The sequence below is a fragment of the Struthio camelus genome, chromosome 2 (assembly GCF_040807025.1).
Source record: "Struthio camelus isolate bStrCam1 chromosome 2, bStrCam1.hap1, whole genome shotgun sequence".
Taxonomy (NCBI): domain Eukaryota; kingdom Metazoa; phylum Chordata; class Aves; order Struthioniformes; family Struthionidae; genus Struthio; species Struthio camelus.
Genome location: NC_090943.1, coordinates 31,334,946 through 31,345,965, shown reverse-complemented (window position 1 = coordinate 31,345,965; position 11,020 = coordinate 31,334,946). Strand labels below are relative to the sequence as shown.

Here is an 11,020-nt window from a genome sequence, read left to right as displayed (position 1 = left end):
CTTTGACAACCTGTGGTAAGGTTAAGACCTTTAGGATGAAGAATCAAAAGCCTCAAATGTGGGACGATTACAGGTATTAGAACCAGAAGCACTTTTATCTGCAGCAAGTTGTCAAGTGGTTGAAGGAGCACCTAGTTAAAAACAAAAGTTCTAGGTAATAGCATCTCCTTCCCTGGAGATACTCAAAACCTGCCTGGATGCGAGCCTGCACAATGTGCTCTAGATGACCCTGCCTGAGCAGGGGGATTGTACTAGATGATCTCCAGAGGTCCCTTCCAACCTTGGCCATTCTGTGATTCTGTATTGTTTACATGTCTAGTAATGATTTTGACTTGCTATTAAGACTTTATTTCTGGAGTTCTGATAGTTTCCCAAATCAAATATAAGAGCAGCCACAGGGAAAGACTACCTATGGATGTAACTGTAACGAAGAGATTATTTGTAAAAGGGCATTCAGTCAGCATAGTTTCAGGGGGCAAATGCCAATGACTTCTTGTGCTTTTCTGGTCAGGTCTAAGCCTTCCAGTAGAGTGCAAGTTGTGTGGCTTATGCTTCTGCATCCTAACTTATAGCAGATTATATCATTTAAAAATTAAAAAAAAATCATTTCTAAAGACTGTTTCATCCGCTCTCTTGACACAACCTAGAGAGTAAGCAGGGATCACAACGTAGTTTCTTACACATATTTGAGTCTTAGCTGTTTTGTTTTTGCCATGTCATTCTCTTTCTTGCTTTCCATTTGTTCCTAGTAGTCATTGAATGATTACTTCATTAAGACATAGCATAAATTTGATAAACGCTAATATTTTAAACCTGAATATTTTCATCCATTCCGGAAATAACTATTGTTGTTTTATATTTCTATTTCTGTTTTTTTCTCCCATCCATAACTATAGAAGTCTTTAAACTGAAATGATGTGTTTTCCCCCAGTAGGCTGAGAAGAACCCTTTCTGGTGACAGGTACTTTAACTTAGTTGCTCCAGTGCAGTCTGTTACCTGAGGTGCTTCCCAGTGTCTCAGCCCACACTGCTCCAAAAATCTCTGAACAGAAAAAAGAAATGAGTTTCATTTATTACTGAAATGAGCCAGATTTGAATCTGTTAGCTGACAGGTAAAACAGCTCAATATTCCATTATGAACAACTGAGATAGCCATCTGGCTCCCGGTGAAATATATATTTTAATAGGTTTTCCATGCAAGGAATGGACAGGAGCATTTTTATGCTAGGAAATGCCTTGCAAGGACATTTCTTTTTATACTTTGTATACCTCATTTTATACTTTGCATGGATAAACAGAGAACTTTCCTCTAGATTTTTAATGCAGTTTCACTAATATTGATGACAGCTGAGGAACTGGGATTTTATACAAATTATATTCAAGAACAAAACCCAGCAAGTTGCTTTCAAGCACTTACAAATAAATATACATTTTGCCAAAAGATGTTAACTTCAGGAAAGGAAGATTAAGGAAATCCTTGCTTCGCTTTATTACTGATAATTTCACTTTTTGTTAAATAGCACACATGCACCATTATTTTCTGCATAAAATCATTATTTATTTTCATTTTAAAGTGACAATTTAGTTATTTTATAGTAACTAGTATTACTTTAAAGCTACAGCAGTCTTTGTAGCTCTACAATTAATGAGTGTCACAAAAGTTCCACATATGAGGGCTAATATCTTTAAGTTTACAAATAGCACTGTAAAATTCCAAAAGATAAAAAAGATAAAAATACCTGTAAAATACTGACATTTTTGCACTTTTTTTGAAGAACTGTGATGATATTTACAATGTTTATACTTAATGATCTGCAATATTTTATCACAAATTTATCACACATTTATCCCTTAGAGCAGGGATGCAACAATAGCATATGCAGCTACTCCAGTTCACAGTGTTAGAACCAAATGCAAATCACCCTTCGAGAAAGATTTAAACAGACTCCAAATGGGTAAGGCAGAGTGTGAATATATACTCTGTTCTGCTGTTGCCCCTGCTACGTGCAGAGAAGGGAGCAGAGGGACCAGACATATCAATGGAAACAAGAAGAAATAAAAAAAAAAAAAAATCACAAACCACAGAAAATCTTAAAGTCTATGTAATTTTATTCCATGTAAGTCGGGGTATGCATATAAATACTATTCCAAAGTTTTAAAATCCATTTAGCTCTCCTAGAATTTCTTTTCTCTGTTAAAAAACACAGTCTTTGCCTTTTTACCAAGACTGGTATGTCCTTCAGAAAATCCTCAATTAATACATTCTTCTGATTAACAGAGAAATATCCCTGATGAAATAGGATAATTCACAATGAATCTAGTTTCTTGATCTGTGAACAATGGAACATTTCAATATCTGTCTTTCATTCCTATTTTCCTCCAGTTAAAATATATGATAACTTCAAAAGTGACTATATTTTTCTTGTTTTTTTTTTTTTAATCGACTGATTCTGTCAAAGCTAAGAGTGCAATTCTTCAAATAACCTCTGATTTTATTATGACTTCATGCTCTTGTTCTTCAGGAGTTCAGACACAATTATATTTGTGGCTGAAATTGATTCCTTTTAGTATAAAAAAAATTAAGTGCACCTAAACTGATGTTAAATAGAGCAGAAATCTGTAGCTATATGATTCATAATAACAGGGAAAGTTTAGGAAAGGCTGTATAAACAGGAAAGCCACAGAAGAGAAAAAGAGAGCCTGTAGAAAAGAAGAAAAACTTCTGAAACCAAAAGCTCAAATGAGCCTAAGGATAAGAACAAGATATAATAGTAAAGAAGTGAGAGACAGAAAGCATGAGGTGAGGCTGTACAGCAGAATAAAAGAAAAGAGGAAAAAATAAATGATTAAGCAACAGAATACCCTGAGGACTTGATTGTCAGCTGTGCTAAGCAGTACTGCAAGGCTAGCTGCTTAGTTGTTAATGGTCTGTTTCATCACAAAAGCTTACCAAAACAGCTGAAGGATTTGTGGATTCACTTATTTAAAAAGCACAAACCTCATAAAAATAACTTCACTCACAGTAAAAGACGTGACTAGTCTAACTAAAGCATCATAAATTTAATTGGCAGGTGGGAACACAAAGACACAAAACTTTAAGAATAAATAAATGTGTTTACTTTCAGATTGAGTAGCTAAGTGATAGATAAAAAGGTAGTAAAATTCAGTATCTTTATTTAGCATTTACTCTCTGTAAGGAAATGAACGTATACTTCACATGTAATAGAAAACTACTAGTCTTCAAGGAAGATCAATATAATGACAGCATTACTATAAATTAACTAGGAATTACTGTAAATTAAATTACTATAAATTAAATAGATATTTCTAGGAACCACAGATCCATCATCAAGATAGCATGTCCCATGTAGTGGCTTGATTTTATAGTCAGAATTTCACCAGGTCAAGTAATTGGGAGATTATATTTTTAGCAATGCTTGCACTGGTTGTACTTGAAAGATATTACGTAATGATTTGTAAGATTATAATAAAAATTCATTTTACTGCTTGTTTTCATATTTTACTTTTTTCATTCGTAAAATTCATCATCATATAAAAAAGTCCAAGTAATATGAATAACAAACCGTGTGTATGAACAATGAACCAGATGAGCTGAGCCGTACAGGCCAAGGCACAAAAAGCTGATGTACACAATGCTTAAAATTTATTACCAACCATACACCCTTTGCAAATTGATCGGGTACTACGCCTCTATTTAAATTCATAAAAGCACAAAAAGTCAGCAAAAAATACGTATCATTGCAAAAATAATCCTGACAAATAAATAAAAAGTTATAAATTTCCTAAAACTAGATGCCCAAGACATGCCTAGTAGAAATAATGTTTCCCGATGGTCTTCTCTTAGAAGTGTAGAAACACGTGAGCTACTCAAAATCTCTCAAACTGGGCCACTTAGCCTTACATCACCTGTGCAGAAGAAAGCAAACTGTTTTAATCTGAAGCAAGTTTTGCTTAACTGTTTCTAGACAGCTAGTGAATATCCATCTACCCTTTGGTCTCTCAAATGCACATTCCCCTGTTATCCTGTACTTGTGTAGGCAACAGGTAATTTCTGCAAATACACAGTGAAAAGTTCAACCTCTGTAGCAGAGGATGAGCAGCGCATCCTTCCAGTTACCCTTAGAGGTATCAGATGTTTGATGTAAAAGAAATAGCAACATCATTACTTTCCATACTTTTAACTGTGCAGAAAAAATGCCCTTTTCACTTGGGAAAACTGGAAAACTCTGTCTCTATTCCATAATGTATACTGAAGTGGTAAAATGAAATCTTGAAGCACAACCAGCTATGCTGCTTTCTATTCATTAGTTCAGAAACAAATGAAAACAATATGATTGCATTGCTCCAAACAAAACATTGTTTTAATTGTTCTGGTAGCATGAGTTGCAATCTGCACTGAATATGGCTGACTGTCAGCATTTTTGTCTTGTCCATGGTGATCCGTTAGCCAAATGAAACTGGCTCTAGCAAAGGGATGATAAACAAGGAATCATCTGATTTTTAGAACTTGTTGTGACAGGGACAATTCTTGAAAAGATGTAGAAGTCAAACTGTGGAACCAGTAAGTAAAATAAGTGACAGCTGTTTGTTTACACATATTTATTCTCTGACATTTCATTCAGCTATATCAAACGTTTTTACTTTGGTATGCATCCACAGAAACCACTAGTGACAATGTAAGGACCAGTTTATTCTTCTTTTAACCTACGAAAGGAACTGTTTGTTGTCTTAGGTAGCATACTGATACTACCTCTACATCAAAATCAATTTCCTAATGATAGGGTACAAAGAAACATACATTCTGGGTTACATTTTATGAAAGCAATCATTCATCAAAGTGCCTGGTAATCTTACCCAAAGGTAGGCATTAGGGTTCCCAGCACTCAGTATTAAGGCAAAATACACGGCAAGGGAGACCAACCCAGAACAGCACTTAGACACATAATGTTATACAATAAATAGTTCCATTGACCATTTAGAATTATTTAGCTAGCTAAACAAAAATGAAACCCAACCTTAGCCAAAAGATGTAACTTCACTGTAAACTTTGCCAGGAATAATTTTTTCATGCTCTAAAGCAAGAAGTGGACCAGAGCTGAATAAGCAGGGAAAGAGAAGTTTGTTAGAGAGCATTTATACAGAAACGTAGTTATATTTAGAAAAATATATGCATATGTTACAAAGTAAAAAGGTAACTTCCTTTTTAACTCCATATAGAGGCCTAGAGCTTCACAGAAAAGATTATGTGAATCATATGTAGGCTAAATTTTAAAAGCAAAGGTCTCTCTCAATGCTACGCACCTAACTTTGCGGCACTTGACTCTAGAGGCATAATTCCTGTTGGCTAATTAGCTTGGCAGTTCTTTGGTGAATCGCAACCCCTTTTTTTTTTTTCTTACAGACAATAAAACCCTAATTATCTTGTCTCACCTTTAACCTACCCCCTAAACGTTTAGCCCTGGGGACGTTCAAGAAGAACCTCTCAGGTGAGAAGGAAGCATCCTCTCCAAAGCTCACAAGCCAGAAGGCAAGTGCAGGCGTGGATTTGTACGTGCACACGCCGCCCCGCTCAGGCAGTCCGAGGGCACAGGGAACACGCGGGGGCCGGCAGAGCAAAGGGAGGGCTGCGGCTGTGCGCACCCACCGCTGTGAAAGAGGCTCGAAGGCTACGTGCGAGGTAAATGCTGAGAGGAGGGGGCGGGGGCGGGGGCGGGGGCGGGGGCGGGGGCGGGGGCGGGGGCGGGGGCAGGGGCGGGGGCGGGGGCAGGGGCAGGGGCGGGGGCGGGGGCAGGGGCAGGGGCGGGGGCAGGGGCAGGGGCAGGGGCAGGGGCAGGGGCAGGCAGCCCTCGGGGGCCGGCCGTTGGAGGCGCCTCGCGCCCTAACGGCACCCGAGCGCTGCCCGCCACGGAGGCGCGCGACCCCCTCCCCTAAACCCCCGGCGCGGCGCATGCGCGGCGGGCAGAGCTGCGCGCGCCGGGGCGGCACGGCCAAGCGTTGGCGCCTGCTCGGCTCCCCCCGCCGCGGCGCGGGTGCCGCGGGGTGCCCGGCCGGGTGCCTGTTCCCGCGGAGGGGCTGCCGGCCGCGGCCAGCGCTCCCGGCGGAGGCCCGCGGCCAGCGCTCCCGGCGGTTTCGGCGCGGGGCGGCGCGGCCGTGCGCTGCTCGGCGCCGCGGCGGCAGAGGGCGAGCAGGCAAACGCCGGAGCTGCTACATCCGGGCTGCGGCGGCGGGCACCTGCCGCGCCGGGGGCCTCGGGTGACATTGGGCCTGGGCAGCTGACGGGGGAGGACGGGCTCAGCAGCCTGGTGGGGAGCGAGACCTTCGCGTTTGCCCGCTGCCGCCATGTTTCGCGTTATGGTCAGCCACGCCAAGAGGCACCCCAGCGTGAGTAGCGGCGGCAGCGCCCTCCGGCCCGGCCAGCCCCCCCTCCGTCTTCCCTGCCTTTCGCCCTCGGTGCCTGGCCGCTGCGGGGGGCCGGGCTGCCGGCCTTTCTCGGCCCTGTTAGCGGTGAGGGGCGGTCAGGTCCGCTCTCGCCTCGTTGGCCTTTCCTGTGCGGCAGCAGCTAGTGCCGAGGTGTGGGGGCCCCCGCCTCCCCCCCAAACTGTGTGGTCGGTCATACAAACGCCTGGGGCAGTTTTGGGGAACGGAGAAACGTGCGGTCATGGGATATTCAGTGGTGTCTGTACCTTGCAGCAGGTTTTTCATGCCTGCTTTTTTTGAGGAGGCCGAAGCCTCTCAGATGCCAGGGATGTCCTACCTGCGTGGAGCTTGTGTTTAGGTTTTAGGGGGACATGTGTAATATACGCCGTGTTGCTCAAAGTGGGTGAGCTTATTCCTTGGCTTGTCACTCATGTAATTGGAAATGTTATGTAAAATATACTTTTGTGTTACACTGTAGGATGCCACTTAAGGTATCTCTTGTTCTAGTTGATCCCTCTATTTTTGATCATTGGATCTGGAGGTGTTGGGGCAGCCCTGTATGTCATGCGTTTGGCAGTTTTCAACCCTGATGTCTGGTATGTGTAAAATAATTTATACATATATTTATTTATATGCCCTGTCATCTTGCTAGATACGTTAAAGTAAACTGTCCTAAGTTGTTTCTTTTTTTTTAATGTTTCTGGAGGCCCGAATATCTCGTTCGAGCATCACTGGCACTGAGTGGGTGGAGATTCCTTTGACTTGGAGATTTGTTTATTTAACATATGATATTTAGAGACTGCTGACAAAAGGGCTATGTCTTTCTCTATGGAAATTTGTTTGGACAGATAACTGTTCATGGTCTAAAAATCTCAGCGAACACATTACTTTTATTTCTTTTGAGGCGAGTGTGATTTTTCTTAATACATTCTCATATCTTGTATTTCTCTCAATAGTTGGGACAAAAAAAATAATCCAGAACCTTGGAATAAGCTGTCTCCCAGTGACCAGTACAAGGTAAAATGCAAATACAGACTTTTAGAAAGCTAGTAATACTAAAGATGTAGCTTACTTGCTTTAAGATATTTGAGTGTATTAGAAAGTTGCTGATTCTGCAATATACTTTATCTGCCGTTCAAATTTTGTTTGTCCCTAGGACCCAGAGTAGAGAACTGAGTCTGAGATTTAAAATTTTCTTCCAGTTGACTGATGAGTGAAAGGAGTCCTATTACAGAAGCGATCATATATTTCATCTCCTTCATGCGGAGTAATACATATGTAAGAGTGAGAATATACTAGCTCATCATGTTCAGAGAGATAGATAACTGGTAGAAGGACAAAAACCTCTTTAAGTTCTTAACTAAGGGCTTTTAAGTTCTAAAAATTACTCATGCGAAGCAAAGCAGGAAAATGTCAATGTTTAGTATAAACTCTAAATTCAGTTCTGCAGTCAGTTCTTTGATTAAAAAAATCAATTGTCTATAATGAAGCAACCAGATACAGCAGAACTTTTTAAAAGTAGGTTCAAGTTATTTGATCAAGCTAATAAGCAAAGATGCAAACTACTTGTAGTTTACAGAAATAAGGCTCTTACTATGTGTTTTACTGAAACAGTGAACTTTTTCTTACGTTTACATTTTATTTTGCATTACAGTAAACATAGTTTACATTTTTGTATTGCTACTTAGGCTGCTCTGGGATTAGTTTAGTAGATTCCTGTTAAGAATAGCTTGAGACTTTCCTCAAGCTACTAAAAAAGCAAACATTAAGTTTTCAAAGACAATTTCTGTTCAGTGCTGTATCTTCCTAAGCCAGTAACCTTAAAAAAAAAAAAAAAAATTGGACTCAAAAGTCCATAACATAATATTGCAACATTTCAGAAGCGGTAAAAATGCTAACTGTTCTTTGAATATATAAAAGAGGCAAATTCAATGTAGTACACAGCATAGATTCTTTCAAAGACTATGTGCCTTCTGTAGCATTCCTACTGGGCTTAGCATGCAAAAACAGTCTCAGGGTTTACCATATTTGGGTGTGTGTACCATTTCCAAGTCTGTGCTGTAAGAAATAGAAAGGCAGAAGTTCTAAATTGGGGATGAGTGTTTAGTAAAAAGTCTTGATATAACAAGTTTTCGCTTTTGATGAAATTGTTTTTCTTTTGAAGACTTTTCTTGGAAAAGGCTGAAGAAGTCAGTATAACAAAGAAAAGAGTTGAGACCTGATGGTTGTGTAGGAGTTGCATAGAAAGCTGCAATTAGAATGAATGTGCTTGTGCAAGCTTAACACCATTTCTGATTGTGGGCTGGGGTTTTGTTTAATTTTTCAAGTGATTACCTTGACTAAAGATAATCAGACTGCTAGGTAAATAATTCTTATGAATCAAGAGCTACAAGTCTGTCTTTGTTTGTAAACAAGAGAAAAGCAATCAAAAGTTTTCTGAATGGATTGAGTGATGCCTGCACATTGTCTGAAGTTGTAGACAATTAGCTGAAGTAGCTCAAACCACGTGGACTGTACTCGCCATACTAATATCAACGGAATGGACAGTGGCTCAAAGTCGTCTTCAGTTCAGCTTTGTGAAGGTTATGACTGTTTGAAAATGGAGTAAAAGTGGAAGTATATTAAATTATAGTAAACATACTTCTTTACTTGGTGTTCAAGCTGTTAAAGTTGGAGAGCTGTCAGTTCTTACGTTTGGCTGTATTTTAATATTTAATGCCCAGTAGTTGATCTGCTTATTCAGACTTAATCCCAAATTGGTCTTGTGAAAGGCTCATCTGCAGTGTTACAACAGTTATTTTAATACCTTAACACTTACTGAAGTGTTGCAGTACTTGCTCTTGTTTACTCAGTGGGTGGCCTGGGTGTATTTTTGTTTGATTTTTAGTAAAAATAATGTACGTGATGTCAAGTTAGCCTGGAATGTCAAAATATGCTTTTAATCTTTAAATTCACTGTCCTGAGTGACTATTTGGACTGTTATAAATTGTTTGTGCTTGAACTGTGTTAATATTGACTGAGTATGTGAAAAGATCTATTCTTACCTTCCTTTCTTCTTGTCATATGCTGCAGTGATACTGTTCTAGATTCATCTACTAAACCGAGCTTGGCTTTAGCAGCACTGCTGAAATGTTTCCCTTGTGACGTTACCTGCTCATATTTACCATCCTTTATCCCACTTGGCAAGCTAGATGTGCTTTATTGCCTCCTGCGCATGGGAGCACATAGATTTTTGGGCAAAAAGCATAACCCTAGCAATACTATAAAAGCCTTCTGCGTGTGGACTTTTAGTTCTGGGGGTTACAGAACAGATTCTCTGGGTTTTCTGCAGTTGTGGACACCAGAATTGCCTCATCCTTAGATTCAGGAGGTCTAGTACCATATGCGGAATGGAGATACTATAAAAAGTTACTGCTCTTTAAAGGGTTTTCTTGTGAGGAGGGCAGGGGGATTGAAGTATTTATTATAGTCTGGCGCACAGACTCCAAACTGATTTGTTTGAGTTTGAGATGCATGTTTGTTTTAGTAAATGCCATAGAAGCTTGACTATACATTTTCTTATTCTGGTGATTTTTCCCCCCCCCCCTCTTTCCCAGTTCTACTCGGTTAATGTAGATTACAGTAAACTGAAGAAGGACCGTCCTGACTTCTGAACAACATTCTCTTCTCCATAAGCTGCACAGAAAGGTCTTCCGGAAGCCGTCCGCACAATTATCATGCTTACTCATCCAGGAAATAATTAAATTTGCCTCACACTGCACTTGGTCATGTGTTTAAAAGTGGTTTGTTGGGGTTTAATAAATGTCTGAAACTTGACGTGTCTACTGTTTGCTCTTATTTTGCAAAAAGAGAATGTACTGACATTAACAGATTGTTGCATGATCAGGCAAATAGTAAGCAAAGGCTGATTCATGTTTACTCAACAAGAAGATAAAGTTGTCTTGACAGGCTTTATACTCAGTCTGTTGACTCTGGAAAAATAACTGTGCGTTAATGCAGTGTACTAAACTGCAGGAGCTCAAGAGTACAAACTTTTTTTTATTCACCTGAACTTTTCTACTTGCCGCTTAAGAAATTCTGGCAGCAGAAAAGGAAACTTGGAATCTAGGTGGGTTCTTAACAAGTGTCATTGTCCGGTGTGGAGGCAACAGATGTTTCCATGTGTCGCTGAAGTTAAAAAAAGCCAAGCACTGATGCGGAAGTTCCTGAGTACTTTGAAATATTGGGGGGGAGACGGGGGACTGTGCTTCTGTGAAGCTTTCTTTTGAGTGATATTCCTACTTAGAACAAATTACACATTTATGATCCTCTTCACAACTCTTATTCTCAACTAAAATAGTGAAGTTTAAGCCATTCTTAAATACTTAACCTGCATTCCTTTCCTCAAAAGTTATGTCACTTTTTAAAGTGACAGTATATGTTTGTACACTGTCTAGACAAAGTTGCTTAAGTCTGAAGTTCTGTTATTTCTCTATTACTTGAAATAACCCAAAAGTTTGCTGCCTTGTTTAGTAGGCTGCTTACAGTAACTGTTTTATGCTGTCACTCATTTCTAGAAGTTGTCTTTTGTTTCTTGAAAGGA

General features: G+C 40.0%; 1 protein-coding gene across 1 annotated transcript; it reads left to right on the top strand.

Moving 5' to 3' along the window:
* Window positions 1-6,059: 6,059 nt before the first annotated feature.
* On the top strand, window positions 6,060-10,254 carry NDUFA4 (NDUFA4 mitochondrial complex associated). Its single transcript, XM_068934956.1, has 4 exons — window positions 6,060-6,402; window positions 6,946-7,034; window positions 7,395-7,455; window positions 10,035-10,254. Exons 1-4 carry the CDS (start codon window positions 6,361-6,363, stop codon window positions 10,089-10,091), a joined length of 249 nt encoding a protein of 82 aa, XP_068791057.1. The 5' UTR covers window positions 6,060-6,360; the 3' UTR covers window positions 10,092-10,254.
* The last annotated feature ends 766 nt before the right edge of the window (window positions 10,255-11,020 follow it).

Excerpts from the sequence above, each read along its gene's own strand:
- NDUFA4 (XM_068934956.1), top strand. The coding sequence starts at position 6,361 with ATGTTTCGCGTTATGGTCAGCCACGCCAAGAGGCACCCCAGC. Across the intron at positions 6,403-6,945 it reads ACGCCAAGAGGCACCCCAGC|TTGATCCCTCTATTTTTGAT; the intron begins GTGAGTAGCGGC and ends CTCTTGTTCTAG. Across the intron at positions 7,456-10,034 it reads CTCCCAGTGACCAGTACAAG|TTCTACTCGGTTAATGTAGA; the intron begins GTAAAATGCAAA and ends CCTCTTTCCCAG.